The sequence below is a fragment of the Chanos chanos genome, chromosome 6 (assembly GCF_902362185.1).
Source record: "Chanos chanos chromosome 6, fChaCha1.1, whole genome shotgun sequence".
NCBI classification, from domain to species: domain Eukaryota; kingdom Metazoa; phylum Chordata; class Actinopteri; order Gonorynchiformes; family Chanidae; genus Chanos; species Chanos chanos.
In genome coordinates, this window is record NC_044500.1 from 28,784,060 (window position 1) to 28,805,372 (window position 21,313).

Genomic DNA, 21,313 nt, shown 5'->3' on the forward strand with positions numbered 1-21,313 from the left:
TAAGTAACATGTAATGATATTCTGTCTCTGCATACCCTCAAATAACCATAGTAAGCCACTGCCCAGTTGCTAAATAATGCAGAAAGAAGATAAATCAATATGTATTGTCAATACACTGCCAGAGTGAAGTGCACTTCCTGGCAGTAGAGGCAATGTTTCATCTCCCCCCACTCCCCACTATACTGTCCTCTTACAACTAATGCACTCTTGGCAACGTGCCTGTCACTCTTTTTGAATATTCTGGTGGTATCTCTCTTCCCTGATTTGCCTGCAAGACTGTGTTTATTTCCTTTAGTCTCCTCATTGATTGGATGGAAAGATAGGAGAGGTTCTGAAATATGCAAATACTTCCAAATCAGCTGTGTGTGTGTGTGTGAGTGAGTGAGTGGAACACAGAGGATGAGGAAGAGGAGAGGACCTTTTTGAGGTTGACTTTCTCATCGCTTTCACTGAAGATCACATTGATGTGTGTATAGCACAGGCCAAAAGACCATCCACAACATTCTGATCATCACATTAAAGGTATTTCTCCTCTTCTTCTCACAATCCACTAAAAGTTCCTGTACTTTTTTTTTATCAGCTGCCTGTGATTTAAGAGTGATCTGTAAACACTGGATAGACACTGGAATATGTTTGAATGTTTTATGACTACTAAGATGAAGATATGCATTTAAGAGCTTTTTGAAAAGTAACATAAGAATGTCTGTTTGTAGACTGACATTGTAAGGTTAATCATCTGTCATTAGTCACTGACTTTTTGGCCACAGTTGTGGTAGAGAAGTAGTTCTTTGCATAAGTACCCTTTGGAAGTGACATCACCCAGAAACACATAGCTAATATATGAACTTTTACTGACACTGTACTGATTGTTGTGCATTGAAATATACCTTTGCTCTAATACTTATGTCGATGACGTCATAATAGGAGATATGTTGTTTGTGTCTTGATCATGATTATAAAATATTGTTATGATGAAGCAGTTCAGCTGTTAAGAGAAAACAACCCCGGTTCCAAGGTTTTAATGAAGTGTGACAGTGAAAAATTGCATCTCCATTTTGAGAAAGGATTAAATCAATTTTAAACTGCCCCTGGAATTCAGCTTCATTTTGTGCTTCATAGCATTTCCAACTTCTCAGAATTGCATTCAGAAATAGGCAGCTGAGTGAAAACGTCAAACCTCGACATGGTGCCACTGCCGTAAGTGGTTGAATGTTATTATGCTCTAGTTTGTAATGTATTTGGTCTCTCTCTTCCTCAGTGTTCAAGAGTGAAACTGCACTTAGCTTCTCTCTCAGCCTGGTCCAGTAGAGTGATTTAAGATGGAGTACACGTTCAGAGCTGTCACACGCTCTCCGGGCATTTTAATTTGGAGAATTGAGGTGATTTTCTCCTTAGATTGACTGTACAAGGCTCAGAAACTATTTACAATTGCTCTAATGATGGATTATGTTAAATTAAACAATTAATCAACATTTAATTTGATTCTGTTTGATATGCACAGCAATGTCTGAGAGATAGCTGTCAGAAAAGCTTTTCAGAAACTTAATTTATGATATGCTGTGTCCAACAGAAAATGGAACTAGTCCTGGTCCCCGAAAAATCTCATGGAAACTTCTATGAAGGCGACTGCTACCTTGTGCTCTACGTGAGTCTTCATGGTTTTGATAGTTTTCAGAATAACTTTACAAGGTAGTTGTAGAGGCTACCATCTGTTTATTCACTAGTTTATGACCGGGATAGTGGTTTATTTGCTCATTTCTCAGTATGTGCTTTGTGCATGTTGTTTACATTTTCATCCATTTGCATGTTGAAGGTGGGCCCGTTTGACTGAGACAACGTTCGATTTGTGTCCCTTGTGTCCCTTTCTCTTTCTTATCACTCCATTTTTATAAACAAACTCAATTCCTTACTTTCCATTTTCTCCATCTGCCCATCATGTCTAAACTTCTCATCCTCTGTGCTATCCTTCCCTTTCCCACAACCCTTCTGTCTATTGTTCTAATTTCCTTACTCTTAACCGCTTTAATTACCTACCTCTCCAAATTTCCTCTCTCTTCCCTTCCTGTCCTGCTCTGTCCTTCCTTCCTGGTTTCACTCTGACACCTCTGTATGGTTAGACTCAGAAAGTGGGCGGGTCCACGTCTTATGACATCCATTACTGGATTGGCTCACAGTCCTCTCAGGATGAGCAGGGGGCGGCAGCTGTCTACACTGTCCAGCTGGATGAGTTCCTGGGCTCCAGCCCTGTCCAGCGCCGGGAAGTTCAGCACCACGAGTCTGATGCCTTCTGTGGTTACTTCAAACAGGGTATTGTGTAAGCATCCGCAGGGATTCTGCTGTCTACATTAGCACTGCACTGAGTTTACTATGTTGAAACCACAATGGTTGAGGCCAGTGAAAATAAGGCAGGTGAGCTTAGTCCAGGTCAAGTCTTAGTAAAGGTTAGTGCAGGTCGACTCTTGTTGAGTTAATGTGTATTGGTATTAGTGTATTTGAGTGTTCCACAATGGACGCCGTAGTTCAGTGTTGGCCCACCTACGGGCTACATTTACATCAGTGTGTCTCATTGCTTATTTTTCCTGTGCACCCAGTGGTCAGAAATTATGGTTGAGCTCTAAATGTTCGAGTTCTAAACGTCTTCCATTCTTCTGCTGCTCTTTATGGCCCACATCCAATATGCGTTCCTCCAACTCATGGTCAAACTGCAGAAGATTGTTTTCATGCACTTACAACTTAGTCTCCTCCAAATTTACAGTTTTTTCTCAAAATAGCCTGTTGGTATTCAGCTTATATCTGTCTACTAAAGCAGCGCTGTACACGCTGTCAGTGATATGTCAATTATGTCATTAAAATACATATTTATAACCTTGTCTTTTAAAATATTTAAATATTTTATTAGAGGTCAGATGTTGGCCACCACTGCTCTAGCTCTAGCTGCATTCTGTGAAAGAGGACTTAAAATCCTACTTTCCTTTCTTTGTGTTTTAACTGAGGGAAATAAATGGCTTTGAACCTGGGCAGTGTGAAAATTCATGTTGAACATTTTATGAAGTAGTACCAACCAAGAGATAGAAGACATGTACTACCGGTAGCAGTACAACTGTGGACGTCATCCATGCGTGGACCAATGTGTAAACTGTTGCTTTTCCTCCTCAGCTATAAGAAAGGAGGAGTGGCCACGGGAATGAAGCATGTGGAGACAAATTCTTATGATGTCCAGAGACTCCTCCATGTGAAAGGGAGCAGGAGAGTGACTGCCAAAGAGGTAAGAGGTGTTCATTTTAAGGATGACAGCAACTGCAGGGCAAAACATTAAAGTTTTATCTTCTCCTCTGTATTTCTCTTGGTCTCAGTGGGCATCAGCAGATCTCTTACCCTTCCCTGGTACTCTGGGTGACTGGAAATTGTTTCATTTCTATGATACTTTTGAGTGAAGAGAAAAATAACATTGGTAGACTAGTTGGCAACACTGATCTTTCAGAACTAGCATCAGAGGACACGGTTGGTTAAATGTGGTCACAAGTTTTGACAAATGCTTTTGGGACATGAGAGATTCCTTTGCCACTGGACAGGTGGAGATGAGCTGGAAAAGCTTCAACACTGGAGACGTCTTTCTGCTGGACATTGGTAAAACCATCATCCAGTGGAATGGGCCTGAAAGCAACAGGAAAGAACGCATGAAGGTCTGAAAGTCGTATCTGACAGCATTACCAAAACTTATTAATTTAATCAACTTAGCCTACTTTACAGTTTAATTAGGATTATCATGATATTCCATGTCCTGAGAGATATGGCTGAAATGACATGTGTTACATTCAATAGCAGGTAAGATGAACATGAAAAATATTTACAAATATGATTTGCCGAAGTTCCATTAAAAGAGCCACCTATGTGCTAGTGTTAGTGTCAATAGGTTATCAGTTACTTCACATATTGCCAGCAGCCATTTTTACCAAGATTTCCAGTCAATAATATTTTTGTAATAAAGCTGTGATGAGCAATGAAACATGAAGTTAATCAGATAAAGTGATGTTTTAAACAAAATATTGCATCTTATCATGGCATAACAAATACTTTTTATCTGGTCATTAATAATGCACATTTTTTTCTGGAACTAAAGGAAGTATGTCATGTCATACTAGTCCTTTGCATTCCAGAAGTCCAAAAACAGTGTGATAGTAAACTGACCTCCTCAGTTTTAATCATTGTCCTTCAGGGCATGCTTCTGGCAAAAGATATCCGTGACAGAGAGAGAGGGGGGAGGACAGAAATCGGAGTGATAGAGGGAGACGCAGAAAAGGACTCGCCCCTCCTAATGGAAGCACTGACCGGTATCCTTGGCAACCGGCCCACCAAACTGCCCAGTGGGATGTCCGACGAGGTGGCAGACCAGGAACAGATGAGCCAGCTTACTCTGTACCAGTGAGTCATTCTAGGTCCAGGGGCTTTAGTTTCACTGCATGTCCCTTGTTGTGTGTGTTTACTATTTTCCAGTTTTCATCTTTTCAGCTTCTGGCTGTGCGATAACCTATCTGTAAAACTGTTACATGAGTTTGCTGTTTCTCCATTCAGCACACCACCTGAGTCTCGCACCCCAACCAGCCGTAGGACAGTCTGACTAATGTAGCGCAGAGCCTTGGAACTTCTTACTATTCAATACTCATTTCCTTGTCCTTTGTTTCTGTGCTCTCTTGACCCCTGGTTTACTACTGTCACCTGTGGCATGTTTCTCTTCTTTACGTCATGTCTTCGTTCCGCAGTGTGTCTGATGCCGACGGAACAATGAAGGTCACAGAGGTTGCCACAAGACCACTGGTGCAGGATTTATTAAACCATGATGTGAGACCATCTAATCCCTGATATTTTTCTTCTCTTTTTCTTATGAGTGTATTATTGCAGGGTTGCACTGTGCATAGTAAGAGCCATTCACATTTCTCTGCATGTTTATTAACCACAAACATCTTTATGGTAAATCTCCTCTAGAACATTAACCAAACCACAGCTGTATAAGGTCCTGCGATGTAGGGCATACATTCAGCTCCTTAAACCGGTGTATTCATATAATTAATGAATGATGATGATACACGACAGCCTGGTTATATTTCACTTATAACAGTAGATGTTCTGTATGTACCACACACACGCACACACACGCACACACGCACACACACACACACACACATTAAGACACAAATAAGTTCATGTAAAGGGAGATGTATTTTCCATACACTGTGTTCATATGGATTCTTCTGTGGGGCTGATTTTCTTAGAAATCTCAACCCTAATGAAGTGCATTGTTTTCCAGGACTGTTACTTCCTGGACCAAGGAGGAGTGAAAGTGTTTGTGTGGAAAGGAAAGAGAGCCAACAAGGCAGAGAGACAAGCAGCTATGGCTCGAGCATTGGTGAGGAAGTATTACATATCCATATTTTCCTCTTTATGGCTTTAAATAGCAAGACAGTGAAAGAACACAGATTAAAATTAGCACAAGCACTTATTTATGGTATATTTCTGTATTAAGGAATATTTTATTAGTGCGTATAACAAATCATACTGAAGGCTGACCTCTTCCAGGTCACTGAATATTGCTTGCGTGTGCCATTACTCTGATATAAGGTTATTCTGTCATGTAGGAGTTTATTAAGTTGAAGGGATACCCTCACACCACTAATGTGGAGACAGTGAATGATGGAGCAGAATCTGCCCTCTTTAAACAACTCTTCCAGAGTTGGACTGTCAAAGACCAGACAGTAGGCCTGGGCAAAACACACACTGTGGGGAGAGTAGGTAAGTGTGTGTGTATGTGTGTGTGTGTGTGTGTGTGTGTGTGTGTGTGTTTTTACGTACACCACGGAACAGCACAGAGCTTCTAAAATCTGAAGTGACTGACAATATGTGTTCCCTCTATGTACCTGCAAGCTAATAAGTTAGCATGTGTCAGTAATGTTCTTATTTCTATTGAAACACCTCAGCAAAAGTCTCACAAGAGAAGTTTGATGCTGCCAGGATGCACGTGATGCCTGCAGTAGCAGCGCAGGAGCGAATGGTGGATGATGGCTCTGGACAAGTGGAGGTAGGAATGGGAGAAGGGAAAGAGAGAAAATGTTTGACGAGAACAGAGGAACAAGTGGAAAGAGGACGGAAAAACTGGGGAAAGTGAAAGACTAGTGGGAGAGGATTTAAGAGGAAAACATAAGGATAACACAGTGGGAGAGGGGAGAAAAGGAGAGCAAAGACAAAGTATGGGTCAGAGGAGGGAAGAAGAAAGGAGAGGAGAGGAGAGGAGAGGAGAGGAGAGGAGAGGAGAGGAGAGGAGAGGAGAGGAGAGGAGAGGAGAGGAGGTGGAAATGTTAAATAAATGGGATTGGCTCACAGACAGTCCCCTGTGGCACTTGTTTTTCATGTCTTCAGGTGTGGCGAATTGAGAATTTGGAGCTGGTTGCTGTGGAGCCCAAATGGCATGGTTACTTCTATGGAGGGGATTGCTACCTAGTCCTTTACACCTATGAAGTGCATGGCAAGAAGAGCTATCTCCTGTACATGTGGCAGGTAGAACAACAGAACATTTTCTCCAATCCTGTATTCAGATATCACCCGAAAAGTATGGCATAAAAATATTAACAGGACATATTGGTGACTGATTTACTTGTGAGCATTTGATTCTCATGTTATTCATAAGCTTTTAACATTACGGACAAAATGGGATTCTGGGAAAAAAAAAACAAAAACAAAAAACAAAAACAAAAAAAACTGAAATGAGTATAAAATCAACAAGTTGACATCAAGAGGAAAATGATTTTTGTGACTGTGTTTTTGTGCATAGCATTGATGGAGAGTTCACCTCCATACTGTATTAATTACTTTAACTCAGAGAAAAAAAATCTTGATTTTATACTGTAATATAAACTGAATGAATTTGTATCAATAATAATAACTTTCTGCACCCTGAGGCCAGATTTTGTGTTTGTCTATTTCTGTCTGTAATGCTGTAGGGTCGCCATGCTTCCCAGGATGAATTAGCAGCCTCTGCATTCCAGGCAGTGAATCTAGACCAGAAGTATAATGGTCAACCTGTCCAAGTACGAGTGACCATGGGAAAAGAACCACGCCACTTTATGGCCATGTTTAAGGGCAAGATGGTCATCTTTGAGGTAAAATATATATTTAAAACAAGAAAATGCATAATGAAGGGCTGGCCACAGATACACTGACATAAGTCAATGTTCACATTTCATGATTGTCAAATTTATTTCAAGTATATGTTTCAAAAAACAGAGAATACGATTGCCACCACTGAGATATTTTAAAGACCTCACCTAAAGACTGAAGATATTTTTAAAAAATTCACTGTTATTCAGCCTTGTTTGAGGGTGATAACTTCCTCATCCTGTCTCTCGCCAGGGGGGCACCTCACGGAAAGGGGCTTCAGACCCGGAGCCCCCAGTTCGCCTGTTCCAGGTCCGAGGCACTGACTCATCCAACACTAAAGCCACTGAGGTGCCTGCTTTAGCTGCTTCTCTCAACTCCAATGACGTCTTCATCCTGAAGAGCCAAACAGGCGTTTACCTGTGGTGCGGCAAAGTAAGTTTTTACGAATTCCAAGTGAGTCAGCACACAATAGAAGAATTACTATTGCAATAACAGAATCAACATCTAAAAGTGTGCCATCAAAAAATTAAATAAATAACAAAAATCTCTAAATGTAGTTACCTTAATGGAAGGCTACTGAAGGATCAGAGACCCTCCCAACCACCCGTCTCCCCTATCCCCATGTCCAGACTCTGCTCAGACGTGGAACAGTAACTGGTGGTAGAATCCTGCAGGTGAAAAAGAGGGAGATGAGTGTAATAATCATAGACAAGGTTTTCCCTTAAGGTGAACTGTGCTGGCTGTACCTCATGAAATTGCCTAGCAGACTGAAGTTTAGCGTATGGCTACCAGTGACATGGAGAGTCACATGTGTGCTTTTGAAAAGGTTCACATAAATGTGCACTGGCACATGTATGTGTACCTCATGCGCAACCCCCCCCCCCCCCCCCCCAAACACACACACACACACACACACACACACACAGATATGGCATGTAGTGATGTTTTGTGTCTGTGCTTTCTCAGGGTTCCAGTGGGGATGAGAGAGCTATGGCTAAAGAAGTGAGTGCTATCTTTGGTAAAGGCTCTGAGGAGATTGTGGCAGAGGGTCAGGAACCTATTGAATTCTGGGATCTAATGGGTGGGAAGACCCCATATGCAAATGACAAGAGGTATATTCAGTGCTCATGAAAAAATGAACATTGGAGACATTTTATCAAACACTGTTTATAGTCAGGGTCATAGTGTGGTGCAATACCGTTTCAATGATATTAATTATAAACACTCAAGTTTACACATGTAAGATCATATAAGTACAAACTACGAGAACAAGTGTACATGGGAGTTAAATATCTTTAAGTTAGTTGGACCTTTTACTTCTGCCTTCTTTAAAAGACTACAACAGGTTGTAATAGATCATGAACCACGCCTCTTCGAGTGCTCCAATAAGACTGGCCGATTTATTGTTACCGAAGTGACACAGTTCACTCAGGACGACCTCAACGAGGATGATGTGATGCTTTTGGACACATGGGATCAAGTAAAGTGTTTAATATATCCAACCTGTCATCTAAAATGACAGCTCTTTTTAAAAATATTGTAACAGCTACAGACTTCTTTGTCAATTATCAGTGATATTTGCTTTAACATAAGTGAGCAGAGAAATTGTCCAATAGATGAATCGCTGTAACAATGAAACTGTGCAATGTGTTCTGTTCTCCTGTTTTAACAAACTGATGCATCAAAAGAAAATACTAAATGTTGCACTCACGACTGGTACAAATAGACTGTAAAGCAGAAGTAAGCATGATGGCTTTGAAAGGAAAGGCACAGAGATGCCGATACTAGATTGTTGCATCAAACTGTGTTTCTATCCTAAAACCATTTATGGAAAAATACTGTAACATCCCTGCTCCTCACTCCTCTGAAAGAATTTGGATGAAAACGATTGCTTAGAGTAACAGATGCAAACTACCATTTGCTTTCAGTCATTGTCTCAATTCTGTAATACTTCAGGTCTTCATTTGGGTAGGAAACCAGGCCAATGAGGTTGAACGAAAGGAATCTGTGGTCACCTGTCAGGAATATCTGCGGACACATCCAGGAAACCGAGACCCAGCAACACCCATTCTGATGGTGAAGCAAGGTTTTGAGCCTCCCACATTCACTGGGTGGTTTACTGCCTGGGACCCAACCAAATGGAGTGTGAGCTCTAATATCATCTGATCTATTTACTGTGGTCATGTAGCTTTTAGCTACTCAAATTAGTGTACATCCTGTATGGTTCTTTAATACCAGTAGACTGATGTAATGTAAATGTAAGTGGTGTAGTGGTGTAGATTGGGTCAACATGAAGAAAACATACCATTAAATATGGAATGAGATTATTTTAATCTTTCAAGTATTAAGAATAATTTCACCTTTTTGTTTGCCTACAAGAGCATGAGAAATAGTCTAACTAAGATAACTATGTCAGAAATTAGCATTGTCAGGTATCTTTAGGATTCATTTAGGATTCCAAAAGTGCATGAATTAAAGTTAAATAGGCATGAATTTGGACTGGAGGTGGTGAGTAGGTTCGTCATTTCCTAGAAGCCGAGTCAAATGTGTTTGACAATATAAAACTGTTCTCTGCTTACACGTCGTGTCTGTCTACACAGGAGGGAAAGACCTATGAACAGCTGAAGAGAGAGTTGGGAGAAGTTGCGTCAGTCACAAGAGTTCAACCAGTAATTACGCATTTTTCTTCACATCTTTGTGTTGAATTCATTATACCACTGAGTTTGTATGCAAAAAAAAGGTAACCATGTTAGTTCCCTGTAAATAATTCAATTAATGCTATTGTATCTTAAAATTGATAGGCTCCTCAGAATGATGATCAATCAGAGATCAGCAGGACATATCAGCCTTTTCCTCCTGAGCAGTTGGTTAACAAACAAGCAGAGGAGCTTCCGGAAGGTGTGGATCCCGCTCACAGAGAGGTCAGTCAGTCAAGGATTTTAATGAGAAAGCTGGTCTGTGTTTGGATCTAAGATGTGGCTCTCTAAAAGACACTGCCTTAGAGCTGCTTAATCCAAACCTACTCAAAGAGCTGAAATTATTATTATTATTATTATTATTATTATTATTATTATTATTATTATTATTATTATTATTATTATTACACCCACTACCACTTCTACAACTACTACTACTACCACAACTATAAACATAAAAGCAGTCATATATTTTTTGTTCCCTTAAGTGTTAGTGTAGATCTAAGACCTATTTGTAATTGTTAAACATCCGATCTTGATTAGATATGTAGTTCTACTCTGCACAAAATACCTTCATAATTTTTACTTTTACCTGTCACCCTCACACCATTACTCTGTTTCACAGAAACATCTCTCAGACTCTGATTTCCAAACCATATTTGAAATGCCCAAAGACCAGTTTGCCAGCTTACCCCAGTGGAAACAATGGAGCTTGAAGAAAGCAAAGGGTTTGTTTTGAGTGTCAACATTCCTTTTAGTTGTTTGTATATGGTAAAACTGAATCTTTTAGGACAATACATTGGAAATCCTTTTATTAATTTTTCTCTGAGGCAGAATACAGTAAAATACACGTCTTTGTCCCCCCGTGATTGCCGTCTCAGAGTGGGGAGAATGTGTTACATTGGACATGTTTAGTACCAGACTACTGAATGCAATACACAAAGGGTATAGCTACACTGGCTCTCTTAGGGATAGTGTAAAATGTTTAAATAAAATTTATGACTGTACCATGAGTTACTGTTAAAATATTAACATTGTTTTGAGCTAAAGAGATTTAAGGTGGCTGAAATGAGATCATAATAAAAACTGAAAACTGCATGTTCTGGCCTGTCATCATTCTTGGTTTGATAAGTATGTGTGTAGCACTTGGTCACAATCTGAAATATGTTACGTGTTTAATCACTAGACGAAAATGAGGTGAGTCATGATCACTTAAAAGATAAAAGGGGAAGAGTGAGGTAAGCACACAGACACGATCTAGAGCCTTCCAAATTGCACTCAGATGTAGTTGCCAACAGAGATTCAACAGAGAGTCCAATAATGTATGCCAGAGATGGATGTTTAGTGGAACCAGCTGACAGATTTAGCTGACAGAAATACAACATTTACAAGCCAGAGGTGGTTTCCAGAAATGTTTATTTTATTCTGTTTTTTGTGTCTTATAAATGCATTGAATGTTATTGAATGAATGTGACAGTGAATGTAATTACCTCTGAGTCAGTACACACAGATACTGAGGAAACAACTCGACATACAGAGCAAGAAAATCACAAAGCAAAGCCTAAAAGACATCTCCTTACACATGCAATATTCCTGCAATGCCTCGTAGATTTATTGTTTATGTAATATTTGTTGGGATAAAAGGTTTAAAGGAGCCGTGAAGCCTACATAGTGTCTCTCTCCGCTAGTAACCTATGATATTACAAAGCAATTACATTGCCTGCCTCATAATGACATTGTCTCTTGTGCAACTGTTGCACTTAGATTGCACTATGTGGGTGTGGTCGCTGGTTTTCTACTGTAAGTGTGATGTCAATACGTATATCTCCCTGCCACACTCTAAGCGTGATGTCAACGCGCACAACTGCCTAAATATACGTGTCAAGCACCTAGCTACGTTGTATTCAGTGAAAGAGAATAACAGATAAGGAATCGAAAGAAAAAAATAACGAAAATAAAGGAAAACTAAAAAAAGGTGAGAACTATTCTGGGTTATTTCAAGTGGTTGCATGTATTTTGCATGTTTTTCTTCGATGGACATGATCGTAGAAGTATTTGCATGCTGTGGAATACTATTTAAGTCATAGAAACAACGAGAATACCATCGAAGCTGGTCAGCCATGAATGTTTGTAGATGATTTAATATTCGTGTTGTTTTCTAAAATATCTTGTTGACTTTGCATCGAAAAATATTAAATTGTATGTCCAGTCATTTAATTTCACAGATTCTTTAAGACCTCATGAAATGTTTGATGTTCATAGCACGCCCAACTGACTGGTTAGCGTAATGCTAACAAACAAACGTAGCTACCTGGCTAGCGAAGTTAACCTAGATAAAGAAATGAACTAACTGATGTTAGTAAAAATTGGTTATTTGGGCATGTTTTCTTGCACAGATATTCCCGTTTATCAAAGTGTACTAGTCACTATAATGTGCTAAAATATTTTTTAAATTAACATATCTCGCTTATTTGCTTTGTATGGCCTGTCAACTGGCTAACCTGCGTAACATCAGCTAACTGTCAGTATTACAAAATCCGCCTTGTCTGCGGGTAAAGAACTGAACGTCAACGGATTTTGTGGTTTTGTTTTTCCACAAATTCGACGTAATATATTCCATTTACACTCGATCAAGCTTGTCGTGTAGCACTGATTGTATACATCTTGCTAACATGGTAGTTACTAGCTAATGCTGTATTTGTGTATTCTTGTATAGTTTTAATTTCGTTATCGCTAGCTAGCTACGTAACAGAGCTTTTCGAAAAGCACTAGTGAAATCCTTTCTTAACCCGATGGCTCAACTACATGTTGATTTCTGAATTGTTAACTTCCCACTCTCACCCTAGCTAACGTGAATCGATGTCGGTTACACCAAAATAGTATATTGAATATCTCATATAGCTCTTTGAATTTAGCTAGATAACTAACAGCAATTAGATATTTAGACCATCAGGAGATATTCATTGACGCACTTTCCTCCACGTTGAAGGCCGTAGTTTGAGTAAGTTAAGTTTCGTTCGAGGTTTGAAGTGTGTGGGGTTAGAAGCGATACCCCATTTGCTTATGTTCACAGTTGATTAAAAGGTATCCGTCTTAAAGTAGACAAGTACTTTAGTACTATGAAGCGACAAGTAATGTTTGGCTTGTGATTATGTGCAGTGGTTAGACGCAGGGCCTTTGACCCGTTCGCAACTGTGCAAAAGTGTAAGCCTCGTAAGCAAGTTATATAACTAAGTTACAGAAATCCTTGTTCTAGAAAGAAAGGGTTGTATTATTAAGCTTGTCTGCATTCATCCATTCTTATTTGCTTAAATGTTTCATCTGATAATGTCGAACTAGGGCTGTTTGGTCACTTGACAATGGCCAAGTTGTGGTAGACATGTTTGTGTTTGGTGCCATGCTGCTTGGATTCACATGTGACTAGAAGTATTTGTTCACATTTTCATGACATTTTCGGCGTGTGTCCAGACACTTCCTGAATTTGTAGAGATGTGAAACGCCTGCTGATCTGTGAGTCAGGCCTTCAGCCAGCCAGTCATATTAATAATATTATTTCTCTCAAGGTTGTTTCATCTGTGATCCGCTCAACCTAAACAGCACTGCAAAGATGAACGTCTTTGACCGCAACATCAACTTTGATGCCCTCTTTAAATTCTCTCAAATGTGAGTAAACACACCTTTTTCACCTTTCAAAAGTTTCATCACCAGTATTTTATTTGAATAGAAGGCAGAACTATGTGTCCTATTCCTGGATTTGTTGTATTGGATAGTGGAGAGCTGCAGGTCCATGCATGAATTCTTAAGAAACGGGTTTTGTGACTGGTCATGCGATCTAAGAAATGCCTGTTACACTCATCATTGTTCATCTACGTAGCATGACTTAGATCTAAATCAAACCAACAACAAGGATGTGTCTAAATTCTGTCATCTCTTCACTATTTGAAATATCTTAGATGTATCTATGTTTGGAATAACCATGGTGCACAGGCTAGATGCCTTATGAAAGTATAGTGACTCTTTGCCTAACGTCACATTTATACTTTCTCTTTCACTCTGTCGCTCTCCAGTTCCCGTTCTACTCAGCTGCATCTGAAGAATGTCTATGCCAGCTTGGCTATGGCTATGTTTGTGGCAGCTGCCGGGGCCTACGTCCATGTCGTCACCCGTCTCTTTCAGGTAAAAAGTTTTTAGAGTGACACGCACCTTCAAAACCACAATAAGTAGAGGTAATCACACCAGTATAAAAGTACTGATTTCATTTTTTTCTGTGGCTTTATCTTGCGTTTTAGGGAGGACTGTTGTCCATGCTTGGCTCCCTGGCAATGATGGGCTGGTTGGCTATGACTCCTCACAATCCTCAGACAGAGAAGAAGAGACTGGCCATCCTCGCTGGCTTTGCCTTCCTCACAGGTCACCTGCTGAACTGTGTTTTACTTTAGATTGTCTGGATGTAAACGGTTGCTTGTGATGGTTTAGTGGCATTGGAGGTATTAGTGCGGTGAGGTAAATTCTAGAAAACTGTATAAGATTCAAGCATTCGTTGTGATACTTCAGGGTGCTTTTATAGCCTGGAACTAAATATACTTGTTTGTGTGTGAATCTGTTTACTCATTGCATGTAACATTAAACCATGAGCAGTGCCATTGGGGCTGGACAGATGCCTAAAATCTCCGGATTTGGCTCTGGATATCTCCTACAAATCAAAGTCCAGTGGACTACCTAATATATAATATCCTGTGTTTTTTTCCGCTTGTTTTCCTCTGCCAAATTCTGCTCTTGGTAGTTTGTGAAAACAACTGTTGCTTTTCAAGTAAACATAATCTGAAATACCATGTGATGGTATTTGGATGAATTTCTAAGTCACCAAAAATTTTTAAGATTTAACGATAGTTGCAGAGGCATTACTAGCTCAGTCATCTAGAGTGTGAAGTTTAGCTGATTACGGTTCGCTACCCAAGACTCATCTCTCTTTCTAGTTTGAGATGCAAAAGACTAGGCAAGTGTGGAATGCCAAGTGAAGATACTGACGCGCTAGAGAGAATGAGTTGGCTGCTGTCTTAAGGATTAATAAAGAAAGGTCAAGAAATCTCCATGAGTGACAGACATGGCAGACAGGATTCAGTTTTGACAACAAACACAAACGTAAACAGAATAGAAATAGAATTGTGTTACCACTGATCTGGGCTACTGGAAGGACTATGTGGACTGTCAGGATCTTGGAAATTGGTAGCTCAGGGATCTCCCACATGAATTCACATTGGAGCCACCCCAACCCTTGCTGACTGAGTTAATGTTTTTTTGTTTTTTGTTTTTTAAAAAAAAAAGTTTTTTACTTCACTGCTCAATATTCTTTTTTTGCTTTCAGGCGTTGGACTTGGCCCAGCCATGGATTATGTCATCACCATCAACCCAAGGTAAAGCCACTATGCTTCCTATTTCTGCTGTCACATTATAGCATTACTGAATTATGACACCAGTGCTTTGGATCCTTTGGAGCGCCCATTTTAGTTTTTGAGCTGAGTTCTCTTATTACTTTGGTGAAAATTCAGTTTAGGGAAGCTTGGATTAGGGCTTAAGGGAAGTGATCTGTCCAGCAGCACCATAAGTGCTCTATTTGACAGAGCTTAACATTTTCTTTCTCTCTCTCTCTCTCTCTCTCTCTCTCTCTCTCTCTCTCTCTCTCTCTCCCCAGCATCATCCTGACTGCTTTCCTGGGCACCTCGGTCATCTTCGTTTGTTTCACTTTGAGTGCTCTTTATGCCCAGCGCAGGAGCTATCTCTTCTTGGGAGGTAAACCAAATTGTCATATTATCTTCATTTAGACAGCAGAATAGATTCATACACTTGAGAGATGTTTCATAGGAGAGTCCTGATAAAGAGGGGAGGCATTATCACAAAAGGAACCAACACCCTCCATCGCTTTTCCCTAAAACACAGTTGTTAGTGATTGTTTTTGAGTGTGTTACGCATTGGTGAAAATGAAAAGTGTTATTGACTGTAGCATGATGTTTTGCGTTTCTCTCTCTCTTTCTTTATTCTGTTAGGCACCCTGATGTCTGGTCTTTCTATTCTTCTGCTGGTTTCCTTCCTCAACATGTTCTTTGGCTCCATCACACTCTTTAAGGTAATAATGAGGTCATCTGTCATGTGACAAACATGTAACAGAAAGCATTCACACAGTAAACACTGTCAACAGTAGCTCCACCCATTTACCAGAGGCCGCTGTTTTTATCTCTTGGTTAGTCAGATGTTGTCATTAAAAGCAAAGCTCTTCCTGTCTAGAATAATACCAATTTGTCATTTTCCCCTTGTTTCTCCTCACCGCTGTTACATGATGGTTGAAGGGTACACGAGTAGATGTTGGCCAGAATTTGCATGTAATAAAACACTATTTTGACCAGAGTTTGTATATGAAAAAGTTGTCGTGAAACACTATATGACAATGTGCTGTGTTCTCCCTGTTTGCCACCAAAGGTCTGACACCAGTTTTTTCTCATTTCAGGCTCACATGTACCTGGGTCTGGCCATCATGTGTGGATTTGTTCTCTTTGATACCCAGCTCATCATTGAGAAAGCAGAGATGGGAGATAAAGACTATATTTGGTAGGAATTTCATCATGTGCTTTTGCTTTCAGTCTGTGAGAACAAGTTGAAATGACTGCAGCCAGATTGAAAACTGGGGTTAGCGCTGCAGTTCAGTCAGACCACCTCTGTAAAATGAAATTTCCTCAATTTCAAATCAGTCCTTAATGGAAATGGAAATGATGTGGTATTACTACCTTCTTTCATTAATAACATGACAAATTAAATGGCTATCAAATACTGTTTTGCTGAGGCCTGGGAGGTGTATAGATATGATACATATTTTGCCAGTGTGCATATTCCTCCTTTTTGATGGCCTACATAGGATAAGGTGAAAATGAACATTGGGTCTCTGTTATATCGTTCCCTTCTTAGTGGCTCTAAGAAGGTGTCAGCGGATATACTGTTCAGTGCACTATTTAGATTTACTCTTCAAAATGCTGATTAAATTCTAACATGTCTGCACCGTCAGGCACTGCGTGGACCTCTTCCTGGACTTTGTGACCATCTTCAGAAAGCTCATGGTGATTCTGGCTATGAATGAAAAGGTAGGGGAGTTTTTATTTCACCTCTTCACCACTGTCATTTATGGCTAACATAAAATGAACTGTGGTGTGATATAAAAGTTCCGTGATGTTTAGGTCGTGTTTCCGGAGTTTAGATGACAGGTTTTGTGGCGGTATATGTGCCCCTGTTTGTGGTTTCAGCCTGCTGTTTTCCATTTTAAGAGCTTAGATGTGTGCTGAGATGTTTTTAAAGTCCATACTGCTTCTGTTTTAGTAGCTTTAGCAGATCCCGTGTCCCCAAACCCAAACCAGCTCTTTTACGTTGTCATGCCTTTAAACAAGTGTATCTCTGAGAATTACATGTGCATTCTTGCAGGCACACCAGTGATATTTAAACGCTTGAAAAGAAAAATGACCGGGGCGGCCTTGTCCTTTTATATGAAAACATCCTTTACGGATTCTTGTGGCCTTCAAAGAGCAATAGGTTTTATAATAGTTCTGCGTAAGTGTTTAAGACTTGCAACTTTAAGTAGGAAAAGCTAACATATTTAAAAGGTCACTGAATTTTCAATTTCTGTCCTTAAACACTGCAGATTTCAGTATGCTTTTGAGCTGCACTAACCTTTGACTTGTCTTGTAATGATTTATTTTCTGTATTATGTCTGTTTCCATTGCCTCCTTTTTATTATTTCATTTTTTGAACACATATCCTGTCTGTCTGTTGTAGGACAAGAAGAAAGAGAAGAAGTAAAAGAAGATGTGATGGCTGAAACACAACAAAAAAAGATAAAGGAAAAAAAGAAATAAAAAGATGCGTGACCTGGAACTGCATCAGAAATTCATCTGGTGTATAAGTCTTAACCGCTTAATTAAGAGTCAAATCATTTTGATTTTGTACTTTGATATGGTGTCTTAATTTTGTTTGAAAACTGTAAAGATTTGGATTTTGGTTTTGGAGTATGGTGGACATACATGATCTTAGGTGTAATAGTGTGAAGGTCTCTGCATTGTAGGTTTTTGAAGCCTTTTTTTTTTTTTTTTTCTTTTTTTGAAGGGACAGCGTAGTTGTCTTTTGACCCAAAAATGGGATTATTTGGATAGTTTAATTAGTTTCATTGTGAAATTGTGTTTGAAGGAGTTACACTGAAAAAAAAACCCCGAGACATAGAATTTTACATGCCTCTCTCTTAACCCAGGTCTCTTTCACAGGAACGCTATGCCTCAAATCTATATAAAACCTCTTTTTGTAGATGGAGAAAAAATATGAACATACAAGTATGAGGAGATTTGGCACTGTAAATTCCCTTAAATATTTGACTGCAATGGGTAACAGTAAATTGAAAAAAAAAATCAGAGCTCCAAACACAACTTCCTCTGTAAAACTTTAGTTGCCATAGATAGAGTTCCATTTTTAGTGAGACTTGCTAAGGCTGCTGCACTTCCTTCCTGTGTTATTATCATACGAACTTATGAGTTCACTTATCAAAACAATAACTGTCACACTTGGCTGTGACTATGATTGTAAAATTCAGTTGACATAATACATTTCCTCTGTCAGAAATTCCTCATCTGCTTGGCCCAAATGAAGGCCTTTTTCATCATTATAGCGGAGCTTTAGGCTCACGCCGTTGGCCATATTTTTTATTTACTAACAACTAAACTTCAATGAAGCCAATACGGTGTGCCACATAAAAGACTATTTTTATATACTCTCATTAACAATATTATAATGCTAGTGTTTTGATCAGCCCAAGAAACTTAACTTTCTCAAAGTTAACTTTCACTGAACACTTTTTCTTCTGTGGGAAGTGGCTCAATTCTGTTCTATTTTAGCTAGACAATGCGATCTAAAACATGACTACTGTTAATTCCTGTTGTTTTTTTTCTTGTTCTTATTGTGTACATTGCTTGTGTTGTCAGCTATGCTGTTGAGAAGGTGTAATGTTTGGATTGATGCGTTATTGAGAGTTGTAATGTACCTTTTTTTTTTTTCCTAAATTAATTTTGCCATTTGCTGAGTTCATGTTCCCCTCTCCTTGTGAAGAATTAATCTGCGCTCAGAGTGAAGGGAGAGAACCTGTTATACTGTCATCAGATAGGAACATGTTCATTTGTCATAGTTGTATAAATAAAGTTGAAGCGTTTTGCTGAGAACCTCTTGATTTTCATACACTATAACTATCAAGGTCGCCAGACACAGATTGAGTGCAAGATTGAATTTAAAAAAGACCCTGGCTTGAATTCAGTCAAAGCATTTCAGACAGCAGAAACCTTTTCTTTTTAGTGAAAAGTCCTGGACTGTAACTGATCCAGAGGCAGTAGTGGGTTTATTTTGAAGCAAATGAGACTGGAGCATATGTTCTTGTCAGTTATTTATGCAGAACTTGTTCATTCTGCTGTGACAGTATGGGAATTAAGAGACTCACTGAACATCTGATTGACTGAGATTTCAGTTTAAATTAAACAACAAAAAGGACTATTATGGTATTTTAAATTGTCATATTGATTATCAAAGTGGTGAAGTACATTAAGGAGTTCATTAAGTAAGTATTAAACATCACCCAGGATAACTTATCCTCATCTGACAGACATGAAAGCACAAATAGAAACTGACTAATTATCAACACTGTAATACAAAGTTTTAATGGTCTGGTACAGTCATCCAGACAGAGATATACAAGCTGCGACACTGTGCCATGATACACTATAGCAAAGAATTTTCAATTATTTCTAGAATCTTTGTGAACTGAATGAATAATAAAAAAGAGACTCTTTACTTTGGCACTCAATTACCCCAAAGTAAAGGATATTTTTTTGTTCTTAAACATGACTAAGCATTTGATTTATAGTCGGTGTTGGCTTGGTTTAGAGATTACTGGTACTAAACTACTCTGTTGATATTTCCCATATTTATCATACATGGATTTAAGTGCCATGGTCAAGATTTGTTCCCAGAGATAACCAAACCTGATATCTGAAGTCTTTTTAGAATTTTACAAACGTGATTAGGTTTCTGGAGTGAGAGAAATACTTGAGGTTTTAGATAAGCTTAACTCTGTAATTCCTTCAAATTCAGTCTACTATTTTTTTTTCTTTTTTTTCTTGATTGTCTCTTGTAATACCTGGGAGCATACACTTGCTGTGGATTACTTTGAATTAGAATGTGGTCTCTGATTTTGAAGGCATTATCTTGTAGAAGGGCCCCTTTTGACAGAAGTTTACCAAACCATCAGCAAATAAGTCTACATCTGACCTTTTTATGAGCAGTTCCTATCATTTTAAGAGATTATTTCCGATTTTTCTCCATCCTCTTTTCTCCTGGACTGTTATTGTCATTGTACATAATTATTATCAGAAATTTGTTCAAATAAACTTTGATGAAACCAAAACCTGCTCAGTTCATGTATATAACTTTTATTTTCATGCTTGACAGATATGTATCTTAGTCTGATATGCTTGGGAGTCTCTGCTCTGACGTTATATCTGTGAAAATATGCAGCATCTGTTTCTGACTCTACTGCTATACTGCTGACATTTAAATTTAGCCATCTCTTATCTGCCCATAACCCTAATTAAACTGCAAGACTGGATTCAACTGAATTTCCTTTAAATATTGAAGTGCTGACACACAGTTCACACAGGAATACAGATATCTTTTTTTTTAACTGGTATTGAGTGTTATATATAATGATGATTTACAAAAAAACTATCCTCACCCTCCACAAAAGTTAGTGGTTTATCTTAGGAATATAATAAAGGGCATTTCATGGAACTGCTGGGTAGTTTACAAGATGCAAAGTACATGTTCCTGATCTCTGCAGAAAAGCAAGTTGAATTTACAGAGGATATTAATTGTGGGGAGGTTTATGTCTTTTAAAACACATATGTTAACTAAAGTTTGAATGGAAGAGAAAAAGTAGCAAAAGACCATTCAATATTTTTCCATCCTGCAAAAATTGACTGCATTAGCTTTTAAGGACAAGCCCATGCCAGTGTAGTTATAATTGCCAACATTCACACTTGGAGTATAAAAAGGCAATTTTAGCAGGGACTGGCAGATTTCAATATGGCTGGACCTCTCTCTCTCTCTCTCTCTCCCCCCCACACGCACGCACAAGCACATGCACACACACCACCTCACATAATACATGATAATAAAAGACATGCTCATTCATTCTCTTCAAAACATAACATCACTTCACACTCTAAAACTACCACAATTCACACCACAGTGCGACTCTTTATTATGTCTCTTAAATTCACCATTCGTATCAACACAATCATGAAATAGCGGTCTGTTAATAACATGACAATTATTATTTTTCCAATCGCTGTTCCAAAGATTTTGCACATTACTATTTCATTTCTGTTTTATACTCT

The 21,313-nt window shown here is 38.9% G+C and overlaps 2 protein-coding genes across 2 annotated transcripts; both read left to right on the forward strand.

Moving 5' to 3' along the window:
- Positions 1–1,319: 1,319 nt before the first annotated feature.
- On the forward strand, positions 1,320–10,584 carry avil (advillin). The gene is made up of 19 exons (XM_030776658.1): positions 1,320–1,379; positions 1,571–1,645; positions 2,118–2,314; positions 3,157–3,265; positions 3,573–3,683; positions 4,217–4,422; positions 4,761–4,839; positions 5,306–5,404; positions 5,634–5,787; positions 5,973–6,073; positions 6,412–6,549; positions 6,993–7,151; positions 7,402–7,581; positions 8,116–8,261; positions 8,485–8,629; positions 9,106–9,294; positions 9,750–9,818; positions 9,951–10,070; positions 10,471–10,584. The coding sequence occupies exons 1-19, from the start codon at positions 1,320–1,322 to the stop codon at positions 10,582–10,584; spliced, it is 2,451 nt and encodes an 816-aa protein (XP_030632518.1).
- A 1,115-nt stretch (positions 10,585–11,699) lies between these two features.
- tmbim6 (transmembrane BAX inhibitor motif containing 6) lies at positions 11,700–20,319 on the forward strand. The gene is made up of 10 exons (XM_030776123.1): positions 11,700–11,820; positions 13,409–13,508; positions 13,913–14,021; positions 14,135–14,255; positions 15,211–15,259; positions 15,538–15,635; positions 15,890–15,969; positions 16,348–16,448; positions 16,900–16,975; positions 17,661–20,319. Exons 2-10 carry the CDS (start codon positions 13,453–13,455, stop codon positions 17,682–17,684), a joined length of 714 nt encoding a protein of 237 aa, XP_030631983.1. The 5' UTR covers positions 11,700–11,820; positions 13,409–13,452; the 3' UTR covers positions 17,685–20,319.
- Positions 20,320–21,313: the final 994 nt, after the last annotated feature.

What these genes read in the sequence shown, in the direction of transcription:
- avil (XM_030776658.1), top strand. Translation starts at nt 1,320, where the DNA reads ATGGAGTACACGTTCAGAGCTGTCACACGCTCTCCGGGCATTTTAATT. An exon ending in TTTTAATTTGGAGAATTGAG is followed by an intron (nt 1,380 to 1,570) that starts GTGATTTTCTCC and finishes TGTGTCCAACAG; the next exon opens with AAAATGGAACTAGTCCTGGT. An exon ending in CAGTCACAAGAGTTCAACCA is followed by an intron (nt 9,819 to 9,950) that starts GTAATTACGCAT and finishes TAAAATTGATAG; the next exon opens with GCTCCTCAGAATGATGATCA.
- tmbim6 (XM_030776123.1), top strand. Translation starts at nt 13,453, where the DNA reads ATGAACGTCTTTGACCGCAACATCAACTTTGATGCCCTCTTTAAATTC. An exon ending in TGGCTTTGCCTTCCTCACAG is followed by an intron (nt 14,256 to 15,210) that starts GTCACCTGCTGA and finishes TTTTGCTTTCAG; the next exon opens with GCGTTGGACTTGGCCCAGCC. An exon ending in GGAGATAAAGACTATATTTG is followed by an intron (nt 16,449 to 16,899) that starts GTAGGAATTTCA and finishes CTGCACCGTCAG; the next exon opens with GCACTGCGTGGACCTCTTCC.